This window comes from Anomaloglossus baeobatrachus, chromosome 4 (assembly GCF_048569485.1).
Source record: "Anomaloglossus baeobatrachus isolate aAnoBae1 chromosome 4, aAnoBae1.hap1, whole genome shotgun sequence".
In the NCBI taxonomy this organism is placed as follows: domain Eukaryota; kingdom Metazoa; phylum Chordata; class Amphibia; order Anura; family Aromobatidae; genus Anomaloglossus; species Anomaloglossus baeobatrachus.
This window is the reverse complement of record NC_134356.1, coordinates 52,793,948-52,815,527: the sequence shown is the minus strand read 5'-3', so window position 1 is coordinate 52,815,527 and position 21,580 is coordinate 52,793,948. Positions and strand designations below refer to the sequence as shown.

The window sequence follows — 21,580 nt, the reverse complement described above, 5'->3', positions numbered from 1 at the left end:
CGCCACAAGATGAGTATATGATAGGGAGCAGGGGGTTTAGATTCAAAGCGCCACTCCAGCGCTGCACAAAATCCCAAAACCGCTGGAGTGGTGCTTTAATCATTTCATCGCCACAGAGATTGTACTGTTGGCTGACCTATCACCGCGGTTGTGGTAGGAGATAGATCATGTTTAATTTTATACAGAATTACCTCTGCAGTACAATTTTTCTCCAGAATTAAAATAAAATCCAGAATACTGTTTTCAATCTGTGATTAGTAGGATCAGCACTCTGCAGCGCCACCGAAATGAATAACATCAATTATTCTGTTCTCTCCGAGAAATCTATTAAATATAACATTAGCCTTTTTGTGCTGGAGAAAGCTGCAGGGTTTGCTCATAACCATTGAAATAGCGAAAGCCTCAGTTCCCATACAATATAATTATATGGAAAATAAGGGGAAAGATTGAGACCATCTAAAACAATTTCCATAAAGGTGGATTTGTTGACATAGATAGTTTGGTGATATATTAGAAAGTAAATTATATACAATGTCTTGAAAAAGTATTCTCAACTTCTGCACAATTTTTCACGTTACACCTACGAGCTTTAATGTGTTTTATTGGGATTTTATGTGCTATATTAACACTAAGTACCAAGCATTTGTGAAGTATAATGGAAATAATACATGGTTCTCAGAATATGAAAATTGTGACGTGCATTTGTATTCAGCCCCCTGTACTCAGATAGCCCTAAATGAAATTTTTAGTGACCAATTGCCTCCAGAAAGTAAATTTGGTCCACCTGTGTGTAATTTATTTTCATTATAACTACAGCTGTTCTGTGAAGGCCTCAGGTTTGTTTGAGAACATTAGTGAACAAACAGCATCATGAGAACCAAGGAACGCACCAGACAGGTCAAGGATAAAGTTTTGTGAAAAAGTATAGCAGGGTTAGGTTATAAAAAAAATAGCCCGAGCTCTGAACATCTCACAGAGTACTGTATAATCCATCATCTAAAATGGAAAGAGTATGACACAACTGCAAACCTACCAAGTTATGTCTGTCCACTTAAGCTGCCATCCCAAGCTAGGGTATCATGTCTCCACCAGAGTCTGCGGCTGTGATTTCTGCTCCGGCCACCGAGCGCTACCGCATTCTCACGGTGAGCTGTGGTGGTGGTAGAGGAGGAATCAATACCAGTAGCTCTGGGGTGAGTGCAGTCTCTGCCCATCCACCAAGTTTGATAGGCCTGGGAGTTGCAGTACCACTGGCTGACTGTGGTGGTGTGTGCCTTCCAGGTGAAGTTATCAGCTTCCAGCTCCAGCCTATGGGAAGGCACCACACCCTTCTTATACCTTCAGTGGTCTGCTGCTCACTGCCAGATATAGTCTAGATATTACTGCTTCTCTGGTTCACACCCTGTTCTGTATTTTAATCCCTGTGTTTTGATCTTTGCCTGTTTCCTGACTACTCTTCTGCCTGCCGTTTTTGTATTTTGCTGCAATTTCCAGTTTGACCTTAGCCTGACTTCTTGACTATGCTCTTGCCTGCCGATTTTGTTCCTTTTCAGATCTCCTGGTTTGATCCTGCCTGGCGACTACTCTTCTCTGGATTGCAGCCTTCCATAGGCGACCTCCTGGGACTTGTAGTAATTCCACATCCCTGTACAGGGATTAAGGGGTTTTGGGGTTCTCAGGATCCTGCTGAGTGGGTGGCTAGCCTCTAGTCTGTCCATGACAGTCATCCTGAAACTGGTCCCAGACAGAAGTTACATAAGGGAGCACTAATCAGAGAAGCAGTCAAGAGGCCCATGATCACTCAGGAGAAGGTGCAGAGATCCACAGCTCAGTTGGGAGAATCTGTGTACAGGACAGCTATTAGGGGTACTTTGCACGTTGCAACATCGCTACTGCGATATCGTCGGGGTCAAATTGAAAGTGACGCACATCCGGCGCTGGTAACGATGTTGCAACGTGTAAAGCCTAGATGCGCCGATAAACGATCGCTAAAGCGTCGTAAATCGGTGATCTATGTAGTGTCGGTCATTATCATAATGTTGCACCAATAGGAGATACGATGTTGTTCCTCGTTCCTGCGGCAGCACACATCGCTGTGTGTGAAGCCGCAGGAGCGAGGAACATCTCCTTACCTGCCTCCACCGGCAATGTGGAAGGAAGGAGGTGGGTGGGATGTTTACGTCCCGCTCATCTCCGCCCCTCCGCTTCTATTGGCCGCCTGCCGTGTGATGTCGCTGTGACGCCGCACGACCCGCCCCCTTAGGAAGGAGGCGGGTCGCCGGCCAGAGAGACGTCGCAGGGCAGGTGAGTGCGTGTGAAGCTGCCGCGGCGATAATGTTTGCTACGGCAGCAATCACAAGATATTGCATGTGCGACGGGGGCAGAGACTATTGCGCTCGGCATCGCAGCATCGGCTAGCGATGTCGCAATGTGCAAAGTACCCCTTAGTGTTGGTATTTCACATAAAATACAATAAATTAAATTTAAAGGGGGTTTTCACACAAACAAGGTTAATTTTAATCATTAGATCTAGGAATAATATTAATTTCCACAATTGGATGTGTTTAAAAAAAAAATGTTCCTGTGCTGAGAATCTTATATGTGTCCCTGCTGTGTGCTGTGTAATGGCCATGTCTGACCGTACAGGGACACGGTCTGGTTATATGACAGATCCTGTGCAGGGGAGGAAGTAAAAGAGTATAAAGACAACACAGCACAGGATCACAACTAGTTCTTTGATGTAAAACATATTTTTAAAAAACAGACCTCACAAAAAGAATCAGCTATGATCCCATATTGCAATGTTCTTATATTCCTTTTTTTGTCTTCCTTTGCTGAAGAGATGTGGTGTGATCAGACCATGTCCCTGTACAGTCAGACACGGCCATTACACAGTACACAGCAGGGACACATATATAAGATTATCTCAGCACAGGGACATTTTATTTAATCACATCCAATTGTGGAAATTATTATTATTCCAAGATCTATTGATTAAATGAACTTTAAAATTACCTTTGTTCGTGGTAGCCTCTTTAAGTTTAGGAGTGTAAAGTGAAAGAATGTGAAAAGTGTCATGGGGCTGAATACTTTTTCATGACACTGTATGTACGGTATTTTGTATCCTTCTTAACTAAATTTTCATCACATAACTATAGAAAGTGATTGATATACCTAACATCTACTTGGACGATACTTTACTGCAGCCAGTGGTGACCAAAGAGCAGATGGGACCCAATGTAGAAGTCAAAATAGGATCTTCTCCTTGCTAGAAAATGGGCAGTCCCCCTCTTATCCACCCTTCCAGAAGGACAATCTTACCCTCAAACTGCAGCTCATTATTTTCTTATGTTTTTCTTATGTTGCTGCCTTGTGGAAAAGTAAATAAATACTTACATGGTCTATAAAGCTGGAATGATCTGGTCCTTCTACTTCTTGCAGACTCCATAAGCCATAGTTTAGCCTGACTATTTTTTATATGGCTTTGCTTTGATTATTCAGCACATGGGGTATTGTGTGGCTTTTTTTTTTTTTTTTTTTTAAATAGCCTTATGTGTATCACTTACCGGGCTCCTTGCGATATTTTCCATAATATCACTTTTTATATGCTGCAGATCTGCTAGTCTTCTCAGCCATGAGCTACTACATCTAAACCCAGCCTTGTCATTGATTGACAGGTTCCTGCCCACACTACATATAGAGATAAGACAGCACAATAATGAAGGGGCAGGGTTTGACATAGCTCATGAATATTGAGAAGTAAAAAGGAGAATCTTGTCACTGAGAGATCTAACAGAGCTGCAGCAGTATTTTAGCAAAACTACAAAAACGTCATCAAGAAGCCCAATAAGTGACACATCTCTAGAATCAGGGTCTCTGCTCCTACTTTATGATGTCTTTATAGAGCAATAATCTGGCAGCAGATTCTTTTTAAAAGGTGAACATCTGATAAATCTAATACATGGTGCTACTGAACAGACCTGTGCATGTGCCAATGTTGGTGCATTTCCATTAATGCACAGACACTAGTTTAGGCATGGTAGTTGCTTTAGGTCTCCTTCACACAACTGTGACGTCCATTGGACACACGTAGACCCATTAAAATCAATGGCTCTGCACACACGTCCGTGTGCGCCACACTGTGACATGGCCGTTTTCTGCCGGCAGCACTGATGTCACACGGACCGCACACTGATTTGATATTTGTGACATCAGTGTGACACATACTGGAGGAAACATGTCACTGAGAAATAAATGTATTTATATACTTACCTATCGCCAGTGCTGCTGTTGCTTTTGGATCCCGCTCATTATGTTCATCAATATTCACTACACTGACTGCGGACCCGGATGCTGCAGCGCCATCGACAGCACCCCCGGAGACAGGTAAGTATACAAGTTAATGCTATCCATGTGCTGTGATGTTACACGGACAGCACACGAACATCATGAACTTGTATACTTACCTGTCTCCGGCACTGATGTCCCAGGCGGTGCTGTTGCTTTCGGGTCCTGCTCATTATGCTCATGAATATTCACTACACTGACTGCGGACTCGGAAGCTGCAGCGCCGGGGACAGGTAAGTATACTAGTTCATGCTATCCGTGTGCTATGATGTCACACGGATAGCATACAAATAGCATGAACTTGTATACTTACCTGTCTCCGGCACTCATGTCCCAGGCGGTGATGTTGCTTTCGGGTCCTGCTCATTATGCTCATCAATATTCACTACACTGACTGCGGACCCGGAAGCTGCAGCGCCGGGGACAGCACCCCCGGAGGCAGGTAAGTATACAAGTTAATGCTATCCGTGTGTTGTCCGGATGTCACACGCATAGCACACGTACAGCATGAACTTTTATACTTACCTATCTCCGATGCTGCTGGCCCGGGCGCTACTTTTGCTTCCGGGCCTGCTCATTATGCTCATAAATATTCACTGCACTGACTGTAGATCCAGAAGCAACAGCAGCGCCGGAAACAGCAGCACCGGAGACAGATAAGTATACAAGTTCATATCCGTGTGCTATCCGGATAGCACACGAACAGTGCATAGAACACACACGGAAACACTGACGGACATACGCACCTACACCACGGACAGTGCATAGCGCTCTTTTTTTGCACAGGTGTGTGAAGGGGGTTTTAATGGAAGAGTTCCTATTTAATAGCCATAATTATATTTTTTTTAGGAAGACAGCATTTTTTGTTTTTTCTTTAATTTACTTTTCTATAATAATGTTAAACTGCTGAATTATTTTCTGCCTTAAATCTAAATATACTTAGATATCCTCATGTGTAAAATAAGAAACCCCCAGTCTTGCAAACTATAGCCCAGAGGAGGTTACCCTGTGATGTCGTCTCCTCCTCCTGAAACGTAGAAGTTCCTTGTGCTGTCGTGATACAAAGTTGACAGCGGCGTATTCCAACAGGGCAGAAAAGACAAACAGCAAGCAGACCGCCATCCATATATCAATAGCTTTCACATAGGACACCTGCGGGAAGAAAAAAATGCCAAAATTACATGTTATAAATATGCCTTCCACTTAATAAATCAACATTTTGTATATTGTTTTCTGAATTAAAAGCCATTATGTCACTATAGCCAGTTGTGCTGCAATACCAAACACAGCCTAAGCAGGAAAGTGGCGCTGTTTCTGGAAAAAAAAGCTTCTTTCTGTCACAAATAACTTCTTTTCAATCTTTGGAAGCTGCAAGGTGTTGATAAAATTGGCTCTTTAAAAGTTTTTGGGGGGAGGTTGGGAACCAATCACAACGTAGCTATAATTTCTTATAGCGCTATTTGAAAAATTAGAGGTCTACTGTGATTAAGTTGCAATCAGTGGAAAAGACAGTTGTTCTTTAAACCTTTTTTTTCTAAATGTGGCCTATTGTGTTAGTGCTCACAATTATCTAGGTCCCCAGGCATTAAAAGTGTTAGACCAACCATATAGCTCTTTATGAGCGTTGTCTTCATCAATGCCATGTTGGGTAGCAAAGAATGGAGAGGTGGCAACTCATGTGGTTTTCAAGATACAAAATGAATCTAGATACGACCACACTACCAAGGGTTGGAGACTCAAGGAAATATGTATTTTACCTGGGAGAGGTGGACTCAAGGGTGTAGGACAACGGGCTAAAGATGGAGAAACCGATCTCCACCAGAACCTGTGGAGAAAACGGCGAAAATGAGTAGCTGCCAAGGGTGAGGTCCCCTAAAAAGAAAAAATGGAGGTGGCACTGGTACTGACCTCAATCCAACGCAGGGAAATTGGATTGAGGTCAGTACCAGTGCCACTTCCATTTTTTCTCTTTAGGGGACCTCACCCTTGGCAGCTACTCATTTTTCCCATTTTCTCCACAGGTTCCGGTGGAGATCGGTTCCTCCAACTTTAGCCCATTGTCCTACAACCTTGAGCCCACCTCTCCCAAGTAAAACACATTTTTCCTTAAGTCTCTCTCTAACCCTTGGTAGCGTGGTAGTACCAAGATTCATTTGTTTCCTTCACCATTGACAGGTTCTACGCAGACCATGATGACTAACTGCGGCTTACAACGGGAACTATAATTTTATACCCTTGCTAGTCCCCAATCTCCAGGAGTGCTAATTATTATTATATTTGTTAAGGTTATCAAGATATGGTCTATCGGCCTCAACGGTAATCTCTAGAACCTTGAGAACCGCCTCTTACTTGTTGACATCCATGGCTCTTCTTTTGATGAATTGGTATGGCATGAGGTCACCTATGCGTCACACAGCAACGATGACGTTGCACCAGGTCAACTAAGTAAAACAAGAGTGATGTATACCGACAGGTAAGAGGTGGTTCTCAATGTTCCTTTCCAGCTGCCAGAGACTACAGTCGCAGCCAATGGACTGGGTCATGAGAATTGACTCGCACCAACGCTAGTGGTTTCCATTCACTTGTATAACAGTTTCCAAAAAATTGTCAGGCATCCTAACCTAGCAATTTTTGGAACTCCCTTATGAGGAAATGAAATGAGCCACTCATTTGGGTGGTCACCTCTCAGTTATCACCTATGTGAAATGGTCTCCATTCCAGAAATAGGTGAGGAACCAAGCAATAAGACTTTCTTCTATGAAACGTATATGTTCAAGATGGGGATACCCATGAATTTGGAATATACAAAAACTTACCTCAGTCCTAATTGGCAACCAAGACTATTCCCAAAATTTGCTTGTTTTTGGTTATTTGGAAGGTCATTTTTTATATTTCCAAATCAATCATGTCAAAACTCATAACAAATTTTACCAACCCCCTGCTAGTCCAGTGGAGGCCAACATATCACATTTTCATTGACCCCCATCTGTGTAATTCTCGATGACGGCACGCAAACACAGCCACCTTCTTAAAGGGGTGGTTCACGGCTCTGCAATAGTGGCCACATCCCTGTAAAACTGATAGGGAAGTCTTTTTCTGAGGACCTTGTTCAGCCTATTCTGCCTGTGAGTCCGCTCATCCCCATGAATTGACCTCAGGGCTCGGCGACCTCTGAGATCCGGTGATGCCACGTTAACTTCCAGTTGACCCAACATCACCGAGGCTAGACCCAGTCTTCCTGAGTGACTGGGCTGTGGGCAGAGTTTGACCGCTTGTCACAGCCCAGTGTCGCTCCTGTTTGCGGCACTCTACATTGAAGGAGAAAGCGCGGGAGATGCTGCGCTGTGACGAGCGGTAAAACTCTGCTCACAGCCCAGTCACTCACGGAGACTGGGGCCGGCCTCGGTGATGTCGGGTCAGCTGGAAGTTGACGTGACATCACCGGATCTCAGAGGTCACGGAGCCCAGGGATCATGTAATGGGGATGAGCGGATCGCAATAGCGCCGCTCACAGGCAGAACTGGCTGAACAAGATATTTGACAAAAGCCTTCCCTTTCAGTTTTCCAAGGATTTGGCCACCATTGCAGGGTAGTGTTCCACCCCTTTAAGGAGTATGGAGAAAGCTCCAGCCTGAAATTGCTAAATAGGGGTCATGACTATGCAACAATGAATGAACCCTCTTTGGGAGGACCACCCAAAACAGTGTTAAAATATAGGTTCTTTGAGTGATGGTCATCGCAAGGAAGATGAGAACGTTGCAAAGTATCTACTCTCGATAACTGGTGGCTTTCTGTAAGAGATGGAATCTTAAAAAGTATCACAGTATATACCGAAATGTTATCAAGTCCTAAACTACAAGAGTCTTGTTTAGTTCTAGACTTGCCTTATCGAGACCTTGAGAGAACACAGATCCTCCTGCACTGAGAGAACGCAATAACCATGAGCGACCACAACACATGAAAGGAAATAATGAAAGCTGATGACTGAAATGAGAAGAATTACATGAAAAAGTATTAGAATGGGCGCAAACAATGAAATGGTGCTGAAATTTGACCACATGGAAATAGTAAGTGATAGGGAGTTGAATGGGGCAAGATAGGGACAATGTTAAGGCCCCTTTACACACTGAGACTTTCAGCGATCCCACCAGCGATCCCAACCTGGCCGGGATCGCTACAAAGTCTCTGGTGAGTCGTTGGTGAGCTGTCAAACAGGCAAACCTGGCCAACGACGCAACAGCGATCCGGACCTGCAGAACGACCTAGCTAGTCATTGGGGACGTTGTAAAGCAGCTTTTTGAAAGGGAAGTCGCTAACGAAGTCGCTGTAAAGTCCCCTTTACACACTGAGACTTTCTAGCGATCATGCTGCACAGCGGGAAACAAAGGACCAAAGAATGGTCCTGAACGATTTGTAGCCATCAGCAACCTCACAGCAGGGGCCAGGTCGCTGATGTGTTTCACACACTGCAATGTCGCTGGGGAGGTCGCTATTACGTCACAAAACCGGTGACGTTACAGCGATGTCGTTTGCGATGTTGCAGTGTGTAAAGCCACCTTTAGAGCAGATTAATCAACACTGGCTACTTCTTAAGACAATGCAAATTTGAACAAACAGCCTCAAAATGCTCCAGACTTCTTAGTGGTTAATGCTGCTTGATTAATCTGTCTAATTTTAAAGGGAATCTATCACCAGATTTTTACTACCCCATCTGAGAGCAAAACGATGTAGGGGCAAAGACTCTGATTAAAACGATGTGTCACTTACTGGGCTGCTTGCTGAAGTTGTCATTAAAAACTGTTTTATCTGTTGTAGATCTACCAGTTCTCTGAATGCTAAGCTCTGTATAACCACGCCCACACCACTGATTGGCAGATTTCTGTGTACACTGTGCATAGTCAGAAAGCTGATGATCAGTAATGGGGGCACACCAGCAGCCCAGTAAGTGGCACATCGCTGGAATCAGGGTCCCTGTCTCTACATCATGCTGCTCTTAAATTAGGTAGCAAAAACCTGGTGACAAATTCCCTTTAAGACTGTCTTTTGTAACCCACACGACACACATTAAGGGGCCCTATATATACTAGATCGCTGTCAGCTCAACCATTATTCAGCTGGCAGCTATAACTTCTGAATGCCGAACGCTCCTGTATTCTTCACGAGAGAGCAGCTACCAGATATCTTACCAAGATCAAAAGCAATGGCAGTCCAAAATAGGGAGTGCTGGATTCTCATCTCCCCCAACATTGCCTAAAAGGGGAGAGTTGAGAGGCCTCCATACACATTAATATGTCGACCGAGCCCACCCACATCATATAATGTGTATGGGGGTCTACTTCTTAGCTGGCTATCTTTTTGGCAGAAAAGTGCACCACAATTTTGGTACATTGAATTGCTAATTAGGCCAGACCTCTTTTCCTCATAAGAAGCACCTCCTCAGTTAGGGCAAGCTCCCTTTTTGGTCAAGAAATCCAGAATTATGGCACATTACCATGATAAATTACTTCCATTTACCTTTAATGACAAATCTAAAGATGTGTTGTGAGATGGTCCGCGGGAAAGTCATTGAGGGTAGATCTGTATTATCGAGGTTGATGGCCTCCGTGATGTAAGCCTGAAAGAAGGCTCCAGCATGCTTAATGCTGAGAGAGTTAATAGGGCATGTCATGGGCAGTTTTACAAGCAGAAAAATGGGTGTCAATGGCTGCTCACATATCTCCCAAGGGCGAGGTATAAGAGGTAAAATGAAGACCACAGGTGTCTGTGTGTGGAGGTGTGCAGACCTCCAGTTGTGTTGCTGTTGCTAAGAGTTGTACGTTATGCTGAGCTGGCAGACCCCGCAGCTATATATGCACTTGTTAGTTTTCTGTTTGTTACCTTGTGCCATCAAAAGGTTGTTTTGAGTTTGTCCTACTGAGCGGTTTATGGAGCCTGAATAAACCACAAGGACATTTAAACATAAATGGTTTCTGTGTCTACCTCAACACGCAGCCGAGCGGACAGAACCTTACAGTACCCTTACATGAAAACTTAATTTTTCATTTTTGCCGCACTGCTTTCTTTCAGACCCCTTTATATAGACATACACACACAGTTATGACAAAAGTGAGTACACCCCTAATTTTTTTCCCCCAATTTTTATTATATATGGGACAAGACTGAAGATATGACCTTTGATAAAATGTAGTCAGTGAACAGCTTGTAGAACAGTGTAAATTTGATGTGCCCTTTTAACATGCAGCGTCAAAACCACTGGTAACAAAAGTGAGTATGCCCTTAAGTGAAAATGGCCAAATTGTACCCAAAGTGTCAACATTTTATTATGTTGAAATACTGCCCAGTTTCTGAAGGAGGGGATCATGCTCAGCTTCGGTATGTCATAGTCCATGTTGGCATTCATAGTTTCCTCAATGAATTGTAGCTCCCCACAGCCGGCAGCACTCATGCAGCCCCGAACCATGACACTCCTCCACCATGCCTGACTGTAGGCAGGACACACTTGTCTTTGCACTCGTCACCTGGTTGCTGCCACACACATTTGACACCATCTGAACCAAATAAGTTTATCTTGGTCTCATCAGAGCACAGGACATGGTTTCAGTAATTCATGTCCTTAGTCTGCTTGCCTTCAACAAACTGTGGCCTTTCTTGTGCATCATCTTTAGAAAAGGCTACGTTCTGGGATGACAGCCATGCAAACCAATGTAATGTAGTGTGTGGTGTATGGGTTGATCACTGACAGGTGGACCCCCCACCCCTGTAACCTCTGCAGCAATGCTGGCAGCTCTCATATGTCTATTCTGAAAAGACAACCTCTGGATATGACGCTGAGCACGTGCACTCAACTTCTCTGGTCGACCATTGCGAGGCCTGTTCTGAGTTAAATCGCTGTATGGTCTTGGCCACCATGCGGCAGCTCAGTCTCAGTGAATTGGCAATCTTCTTATAGCCTATTCCATCTTTATGTAGACCAACAATTCTTTTCTTCAGATCCTCAGAGAATTTTTTGCCTGTGACCTTGTAACACTAATGAGTCACAGGACATCGGGGAGGGAAAATGGCTAATTGGACACTATTTGGCCATTTTCACTTAGGGGTGTACTCACTTTTGTTGCCAGCAGTTTAGACATTAATGGCTGTGTGTTGAGTTATTTAAAGGGCACCACATTTACACTGTTATACAAGCTGTACACTGACTACTGTACATTGTATCACAGGGTCAGATTTTCATGGTTGTTGAGGGGTGTACTCACTTTTGTGATATAGTGAAATATATATATCTGCATCTATCTATCAATATATATATATATATATATATATATACATATATATATATATATATATAATTTTTCCCCTTTTGTGTCTGTATTCCTGTTCAGGAATTATTTTTAACAGGACAGATTTCAATACATTGTGGTACATACGAGCTAGGTGCAGTATATACATTTTTTTTGCATTGTCAGAATGCGGAACATATAGTCAAAAGGCCTTTAATCTGGGCCTAGATTGGGGGTGCAGAATGTGTTAAACAGATGACTTTTTTTTTCTTTTTTCGATACCTTGGGTGAGTGCTAAAGGACAGCCGTCCATAATGGTTTACAGCAGGTGATGAGCCCCATGAGAACACTACAAAGAGGCTATAGAAGTGCTATTAAATAGGGGAACTAAGTGGAAGTGAAGGCACAAAGAGGCTTTGGTAATATATATCATTACTAGCATGGTGGCACATGTGCATTGCACACGCTTATGAGCATAACGAGTACAAATAGTTAGGTACTCGCTCAACTCTAGTCATTATCTCAAAAAAAATTAGAATAATTACCACAAAACATCCGCAAAGGCTTACTAAACATTTAAAATGGTCCCTTAGTCTGGTTCAGTAGGCTACACAATCATGGGGAAGACTGTTGACTTGACAGAAGTCCAGAAAGCAGTCATTTACACACTCCACATGAAGGATAAGCCACAAAAAGGTCATTGCTAAAGAAGCTGGCTGTTCACAGAATAATATATCCAAGCATATTAATGGAAAGTTGAGTGGAAGGAAAAAGTGTGGTAGAAAAAGGTGCACAAGCAACCGGGATAACTGCAGCCTTGATAGGAATGTTAAGAAAAGGTCATTAAACATTTTTGGGGAGATTTACAAGGAGTGGACTGCTGCTGGAGTCAGTGCATGCTTTCCTCTCGCGACAAGCTGTTAGGAGATGGAAATTTCATTTTCCAGCAGGACTTGGCACCTGTCCACAAAGCCAAAAGTACCAATACCTGGTTAAATAACCACAGAATCACTGTGCTTGATTGGCCAGCAAACTCACCTGACCTAAACCCCATAGAGAATCTATGTGGTATTTTCAAGAGGAAGATGAGAGACATCAGACCCAACAATGCAGACGAGCTGAAGGCTGATATAAAAGCAGCCTGGGCTTCCATAACACCTCAGCAGTGCCACAGGCTGATCACCTCCATGCCACGCCACATTGATGCAGTAATTCATGCAAAAGGAGCCCCGACCAAGTATTGAGGCATTTACTGTACAGACTGTTCATGTTGAGTTTAAAATCATTTTTTCAGTTGGTCTTATATAATATTCTAATTTTCTGAGATAATGACTTTTGAGTTTTCATTGGCTGTAAGCCATAATCAACATTAACAGAAATAAACACGTGAAATAGATCCCTCTGTGTGTAATGACTCTATATAATATATAGGAATATCTCCTTCTGTGTGTAATGACTCTTTATAATATATAGGAATAGATCCCTCTGTGTGTAATGACTACCGTATATAATATACAGTTAGGTCCAGAAATATTTGGACAGTGACACAATTTTCGCGAGTTGGGCTCTGCATGCCACCACATTGGATTTGAAATGAAACCTCTACAACAGAATTCAAGTGCAGATTGTAACGTTTAATTTGAAGGTTTGAACAAAAATATATAATAGAAATTGTAGGAATTGTACACATTTCTTTACAAACACTCCACATTTTAGGAGGTCAAAAGTAATTGGACAAATAAACCAAACCCAAACAAAATATTTTTATTTTCAATATTTTGTTGCGAATCCTTTGGAGGCAATCACTGCCTTAAGTCTGGAACCCATGGACATCACCAAACGCTGGGTTTCCTCCTTCTTAATGCTTTGCCAGGCCTTTACAGCCGCAGCCTTCAGGTCTTGCTTGTTTGTGGGTCTTTCCGTCTTAAGTCTGGATTTGAGCAAGTGAAATGCATGCTCAATTGGGTTAAGATCTGGTGATTGACTTGGCCATTGCAGAATGTTCCACTTTTTTGCACTCATGAACTCCTGGGTAGCTTTGGCTGTATGCTTGGGGTCATTGTCCATCTGTACTATGAAGTGCCGTCCGATCAACTTTGCGGCATTTGGCTGAATCTGGGCTGAAAGTATATCCCGGTACACTTCAGAATTCATTCGGCTACTCTTGTCTGCTGTTATGTCATCAATAAACACAAGTGACCCAGTGCCATTGAAAGCCATGCATGCCCATGCCATCACGTTGCCTCCACCATGTTTTACAGAGGATGTGGTGTGCCTTGGATCATGTGCCGTTCCCTTTCTTCTCCAAACTTTTTTCTTCCCATCATTCTGGTACAGGTTGATCTTTGTCTCATCTGTCCATAGAATACTTTTCCAGAACTGAGCTGGCTTCATGAGGTGTTTTTCAGCAAATTTAACTCTGGCCTGTCTATTTTTGGAATTGATTAATGGTTTGCATCTAGATGTGAACCCTTTGTATTTACTTTCATGGAGTCTTCTCTTTACTGTTGACTTAGAGACAGATACACCTACTTCACTGAGAGTGTTCTGGACTTCAGTTGATGTTGTGAACGGGTTCTTCTTCACCAAAGAAAGTATGCGGCGATCATCCACCACTGTTGTCATCCGCCCAGGCCTTTATGAGTTCCCAAGCTCACCAGTCAATTCCTTTTTTCTCAGAATGTACCCGACTGTTGATTTTGCTACTCCAAGCATGTCTGCTATCTCTCTGATGGATTTTTTCTTTTTTTTCAGCCTCAGGATGTTCTGCTTCACCTCAATTGAGAGTTCCTTAGACCGCATGTTGTCTGGTCACAGCAACAGCTTCCAAATGCAAAACCACACACCTGTAATCATCCCCAGACCTTTTAACTACTTCATTGATTACAGGTTAATGAGGGAGACGCCTTCAGAGTTAATTGCAGCCCTTAGAGTCCCTTGTCCAATTACTTTTGGTCCCTTTAAAAAGAGGAGGCTATGCATTACAGAGCTATGATTCCTAAACCCTTTCTCCGATTTGGATGTGAAAACTCTCATATTGCAGCTGGGAGTGTGCACTTTCAGCCCATATTATATATATATAATTGTATTTCTGAACATGTTTTTGTAAACAGCTAAAATAACAAAACTTGTGTCACTGTCCAAATATTTCTGGACCTAACTGTATAGAAATAGATCCCTCTGTGTGTAATGACTATATAATATATAGAAATAGATCCCTCTGTATGTAATGACTCTATATAATATATAGGAATAGATCCTTCTGTGTGTAATGACTCTTTATAATATATAGGAATAGATCCTTCTGTGTGTAATGACTCTTTATAATATATAGGAATAGATCCTTCTGTGTGTAATGACTCTTTATAATATATAGGAATAGATCCCTCTGTGTGTAATGACTACCGTATATAATATATAGAAATAGATCCCTCTGTGTGTAATGACTATATAATATATAGAAATAGATCACTCTGTGTGTAATGACTCTATATAATATATAGAAATAGATCCCTCTCTGTGTAATAACTATATAATATATAGAAATAGATCCCTCTGTGTGTAATAACTATATAATATATAGAAATAGATCCCTCTGTGTGTAATAACTATATAATATATAGAAATAGATCCCTCTGTGTGTAATAACTATATAATATATAGAAATAGATCCCTCTGTGTGTAATGACTCTATATAATATATGAATAGATCCCTCTGTGTGTAATGACTCTATATAATATATAGGAATAGATCCCTCTGTGTGTAATGACTCTATATAATATATAGAAATAGATCCCTCTGTGTGTAATGACTCTATATAATATATAGGAATAGATCCCTCTGTGTGTAATGACTCTATATAATATATAGGAATAGATCCCTCTGTGTGTAATGACTCTATATAATATATAGAAATAGATTCCTCTGTGTGTAATGAGTCTATATAATATATAGGAATAGATCCCTCTGTGTGTAATGACTCTATATAATATATAGAAATAGATCCCTCTGTGTGTAATGACTGTATATAATATATAGAAATAGATCCCTCTGTGTGTAATGACTCTATATAATATATAGGAATAGATCCCTCTGTGTGTAATGACTCTATATAATATATAGAAATAGATCCCTCTGTGTGTAATGACTCTATATAATATATAGGAATAGATCCCTCTGTGTGTAATGACTCTATATAATATATAGAAATAGATTCCTCTGTGTGTAATAACTCTATATAATATATAGGAATAGATCCCTCTGTGTGTAATGACTCTATATAATATATGCGTTTCCCTTTTTGTATTGAATTACTGAAAAAAATTAACTTTTTGATGATATTCTAATTTATTGAGATGCACTTGTATGTATATATTTTTAAACATCTATAAAACAATGAAGACAATGAAAACACTAAAAAAAATATGCCCGGAGCCCTCCCATTGAGGTCTATTGTAAAGTATGGAGCCTCTTCCATGTGGAAAATGTTTGAAGAATGGTCTACACATTTTTTTTTAACCGCTAGGCATTTTTGGAAACAAACCAGATGTGGTAAAAGACGCTGAAAGGGCTGAACACATAAACAGCAAGTTGTTCTTCAGTAGGAATAAGTAGGAAGATTATTTTGAGCGCTCTTTCAGGTGGTGTGAGGAGCGGCGCCGCTCCAAATCCGAGGGAACTAAACGTCATGTGAACACACCCTTACATCGATTTTATTCTGGCTGTGAGGTATCAGTCACTGACCAAGATTACTCCACAAATACTTGTCCAGTCTCATACACTTTCTTGTAGAGAGTAAAGACCACTTTACACACAACGATATTGCTAGCGATCTCGTTAGCGATGTGACACGCCCAGATCGTTGCTACGATTTGCCGATATTGCTCATAGGTCGTTTTGTAGCGGTCACACCAATCAGAGCGGAGGAGGCGTGGAGCATTGCTCGTAACGACACGCCCGCGTCGCTAAGGACGGACTCACTAACGATGTTTCAAAATATTTTGAAAATGAACGACATGTCAATGATCAACGATTTTCGCTATTTTTACGATCATTCAGAGTCGCTCGTAGGTATCACACGCAACGATGTCGCTAACGACGATGGAAGTGTGCCACGAAAACTGTGACCCCGACGACATATCGTCAGATAAATCGTACAGCCTTTACACTTGCATGGCATAACAGGTACAAACCAAAGAAATTGTTAAAATGGGTCAGTAGTGTCCGGTGTGGAGAAAGTACCAATTAGTTTTCTACAGTACAAACCTTTGGCAGAGATGCTCGAGATCCAGAGCTCTGAGTAGTCATGGTCAACACGGTGGTGATGCCAAGACCAACTCTGGCCGGAGCTGCATCCATGTTGATCCAGAAGGACACCCACGAGAGGATGACAATAAGCAAACTGGGGATGTACATCTGAATCAGATAATAACCCATCTGTCTCTCCAAGTGGAAACGAGCTTCGATACATGTGAATTTTCCTTAGATATGAACAAAAATAAAGAACAAGGTTTAGAGACAATGACAACATACTGTTCATGGGTTAAAGAGGACCTGTCACCGGGTTAAGAGTGGCTCTTACTTTATATCACTCTCCCGCTAAGTATTCTGATATTTTTCATATATTATTCCAATGTTTCCCCGAAGTATTCTTTTTTCTACTTTTTTTTTTAAATCCACGATATGGTTCCAGATATATGGAAGAGCTCATTTTTATGGTCTACAAATAACAATACAGAGGAGCCTAAAGACATGCCCCCAAGGAATCCTGTGAGCAAAGCCCCCTTGGTAAAGACCTTAAAAATTAGAACTAATTAAGAATGCTCATATCTCTGGAACTGTATGATGGATTTAAAACCAAAAACAAACAAACCAGGATACCATAGGGAATAGTGAAAATAAAATAAGAACAAATTGGCCCTTTTTGACCTCGTGACAAATCCTCCTTAAACACTTATTAGTGGTAATACGTGTAAATCCCTTCAAGAGGAGGCTTGAAGGAGTTGTCCATTTTAAGCTTACAACTCAGTGCAGGAAATTCCCTAAAGAGAACTGTGGGCTATATGGGTTCAGTTCTGGTTAAAAGATGTAGTCCTTAGCTTATAAGGTTGTGCCCTTCTGGAATCTTTATGGCATATCGAATGGATATGTAATAAATGTCCAATAAATGATTGCCCACTGCTGGGAGCCACATCTACCAAGTGAATAACAGGGTCCTGTTGTTGGGATAGATGCTAGTCACTCAACTGTTGCCCCACTGCTGGAAGCCATATCTACCAAGTGAACGACAAGCTCCCATTTTTGGGACAGATGCTGGTCTTCCAACGATTGCTCCACTGCAAGAGAATGACAGGCTCTCATTCTTGGGACAGATGCTGGTCACCCAACTGTTGCCCCACTGCTGGGAGCCATATCTACCAAGTGAATGACAGGGTCTCATTTTTGGGATAGATGCTGGACTTCCAACTGTTGCCCCACTAATAGAAGCCATATCAAGTGAACGACAAGCTCCCATTTTTGGGACAGATGCTGGTCTTCCAACGATTGCTCCACTGCAAGTGAATGACAGGGACTCGTTCTTGGGATAGATGCTGGTCTTCCAACTGTTGCCCCATTGCTGGGAGCCATATCTACCAAGTGAACAATAGGGTCTTGTTCTTGACATAGATGCTGGTCACCCAACTGTTGCCCCACTGCTGGGAGCCATATCTACCAAGTGAATGACAGGGTCTCATTTTTGGGATAGATGCTGGTCTTCCAACTGTTGCCCCACAGCTGGAAGCCATATCTACCAAGTGAATGACAGGGTCTCATTTTTGGGATAGATGCTGGTCTTCCAACTGTTGCCCCACTGATAGAAGCCATATCTACCAAGTGAATGACAGGGTCTCGTTCTTGGGATATATGTTGGTCACCCATTTGTCAAAACCTTCTCTCCTCTGACTTATGCTGTCCAGAAAGAGTCAGGTAGCCCCTGTACACATTTGATGGTTGACTGGTCCTTTCTATTGTTTTGGTTCTAGTATAGTAGAAATGACCAGGATATGAACTTTACCTTTTGGATCAGATAAAAATATATCAACTAAATATTTATATGGTAGAGAGGAGAATGTCTTATAATAATGTTTTTGTGACTAAAAAGGTTATGTGGCTTATAAATCCAATTTTTTATGTCCATGTTCTGTTCCTGTGTGCTGTGCCTTCAATATGTAGCAGAGCTGGAATAGTTGTTTGCCCTCGTGTGGATTACGTCGGAATTGGGTGTTTTGGGGATTAATAAAGGGGAGAAAGAGGGTTTTTAAAAAAATGTTTTCTTAGAAATAAAGGATTTTTCAGTTTTTTGTGTTTTGTTTTCACTTACAGATTAGTAATTGGGGGTTTCATAGACACCTTCCATTACTAATCTAGGGCTTAGTGGCAGCTGTGAGCTATCATTAACTCCTTATTACCCCGATTGCCACCGCTCCAGGGCAATCGGGATGACCCAGGTAAAGTTTTGAGATTGTCGCATCTACTAGATGTGACAATTCTGAGCAGCTGCAGACCGATATTTTTAAGCTGAAGGGGACAAATAACCATGGCTTATCCCTTTTTTAGAATACCAGCCCCCATCTGTCGGCTTTATCATTGCTGGGTATCAAAATTGGGGTGAAACCAAATGCCATTTTTAAAAATTATTTATTTAAATATTTTTTTAAAAAAAGCCATATCCGGTCCTCCATATTTTGATATACAACCAAGATAAGCGAAACGCTGGGGGCTGCAGCCTGTAGCCATATGCTTCATCTCTGCTGGGTATTATAATAGGGGTGGAACCTATATCAATTTTTATATTTATTTTTACACCACGATAGCGACACAGACAGTGCCTGTGATTGCAAGCAGTCAGACATGCTGTCACACCGGGTGGGGCCGCGGTCTGTCTGCAACCAATCTGAGACGCCGTTACTGTCGGTGGGCGAAGGTAACAGTACATATACATGAGGTTAATGAGCAACCCCAGAAGTAGTGTTACAGCTGTGCGGGAAACTGGTGAGTATAACGCGACTGTTCTAATCCCCTATCCTTCTACCACCATAAAGTGCCGGATTCTGGTCCCCACAGAGTCACATGGGACCGGCGTTTGGACAGATATCTGGGACAATTTTGGGCTGGAACCGTTTTTTGTTTATTTTTAACCCGGTTGGAGCTGCCAATCTGCAGATCTGCCGGTCCTAAACCCTGAACCTACTTTGATACAAGATAACAGTCAAGTGGGCTCCAGAGTGGACCTACGATCAATGAAGTATTGAGACCTCCTAATTCCAGATTCCCCAGGGGAAACATGTGGATGAGACACACTCGTGACATTACCGCTTATGTTTTACTATTTAACTTTATTTAAAGATGCACTATGGACATGGACAACTGGCGAACCAAAAAGCCCAAAAATCCTGCAAAAATGCTACAAAAAACGAAGCAAAAACACGGCAATAGACACTCACCGGTACTGTAGTGTTTAGTACAATAGCGTAGATCCTTCTCTTCCTTCAAGATAAACTGTGGCAATGTAAGTCCTTCTGCCACCTGCACGGCGCCCACCTCCTCCCACTCGAATATCAGATCATTCATGGTGTAACCAACTGTGTACAGAAAAAATTACTTTCATTTGTTTTATGCATCGAACATGATGCAAACAGCAAATTAATGAATTTTTAACATTTCTCCAAGGACATTTTGAATTCCGTATTATTTGCAAATTTTCAGCAAAGCCTCGCTTATCAACTGTTCTGCTTGGAAAATGGTAATTAACATAATTTTTGTAAATTAAATAATGCCATAAAAATATATTTCAGATAACTAAAATCTAAAAGTTAATATTAGGTTATAATTAAATGAAGAACAAGAACATTTTAATTAAAACATTGGAGGAACCATTGTTCTAGAACCTTCGGTCTTTGGAATCGAAACACTAATGTAGACCAAGGTATCAGAATCTTTTCCAACTTACAACTCTCCAACTGCATGATACAGGTTTGGACGTCCATTGGAAAATTTTTCAGGTCCATGGGGCAAGCCAAAGTCAAAGTTAATCTGAAAACAAACAAAAAAAACCAACAACATTATATTGCTATAGCTGTATTTACGCAGTGTGTTTCCAATTTAAATTTTGCAAAATTTTTCAAAAATTGTGGAAAGAAAAATGCATCATATAAACATGATTGTATAAAGGCCCCGTTACATGCAACGACGTATTAACGATATATCGCTCGGGGTCACGGATTCCGTGACGCACATCCGGCATTGTTAGCGACGTCGTTGCGTGTGACAACAACGAACGGCCGTTAACGATCAAAAATACTCACCTTATTGTTGATCGTTGACACGTCGTTCATTTTAAAAAAATCGTTGATTGTTGCGGTCACAGGTTGTTCGTCGTTCCCGTGGCAGCACACATCGCTATGTGTGATACCTCGGGAACAACGAACTGCAGCTTATCTGCGGCCGCCGGCAATAAGGAAGGAAGGAGGTGGGCGGGATGTTACAGCCACTCATCTCCGCCCCTCCGCTTCTATTGGGCGGCCTCATAGTGACGCTGCTGTAACGCCGCACGAACCGCCCCCTTAGAAAGGAGACGGTTCGCCAGCAACAGCGACGTCGCTAGGCAGGTAAGTACGTGTGATGGCTCCAAACGATATTGTGCGCCACGGGCAGCGATTTGCCTGTGACGCACAAACGACGGGTGGGCGGGTACGCTCGCTAGCGACATCGCTGCGTGTGACGGGGCCTTAACAAGAGGTCATTTTGTTTAAAATAGGGCCCTAAGCAACAAGCAAAGTAATGCCTCCCACTATGGACCCTATTCAGAATTGTATTCGTGCCTTTTTTGTCTATTTTTTTTGTTTTTTGCTCATTTTTTATTTGCGCCTTATAATTTCTTTAATTTCTTCCTTTTTAAAAGTCAATTTTATATGTG

At 42.0% G+C, this 21,580-nt stretch overlaps 1 protein-coding gene across 2 annotated transcripts in view; it reads right to left on the bottom strand.

Annotated features, from left to right (window-relative positions):
* The window catches only part of GLRA1 (glycine receptor alpha 1), a 212,106-nt gene that overhangs the window by 20,949 nt on the left and 169,577 nt on the right, over nucleotides 1-21,580 (bottom strand). For both annotated transcript variants that reach the window (XM_075344321.1, XM_075344322.1), the window contains exons 5-8: nucleotides 20,615-20,697; nucleotides 20,109-20,246; nucleotides 16,891-17,105; nucleotides 5,353-5,499 (exon numbers count right to left, since the gene is read on the bottom strand). In XM_075344321.1, coding sequence (XP_075200436.1) covers nucleotides 5,353-5,499; nucleotides 16,891-17,105; nucleotides 20,109-20,246; nucleotides 20,615-20,697 — 583 coding nt within the window. The remainder of the gene's footprint in view (nucleotides 1-5,352; nucleotides 5,500-16,890; nucleotides 17,106-20,108; nucleotides 20,247-20,614; nucleotides 20,698-21,580) is intronic.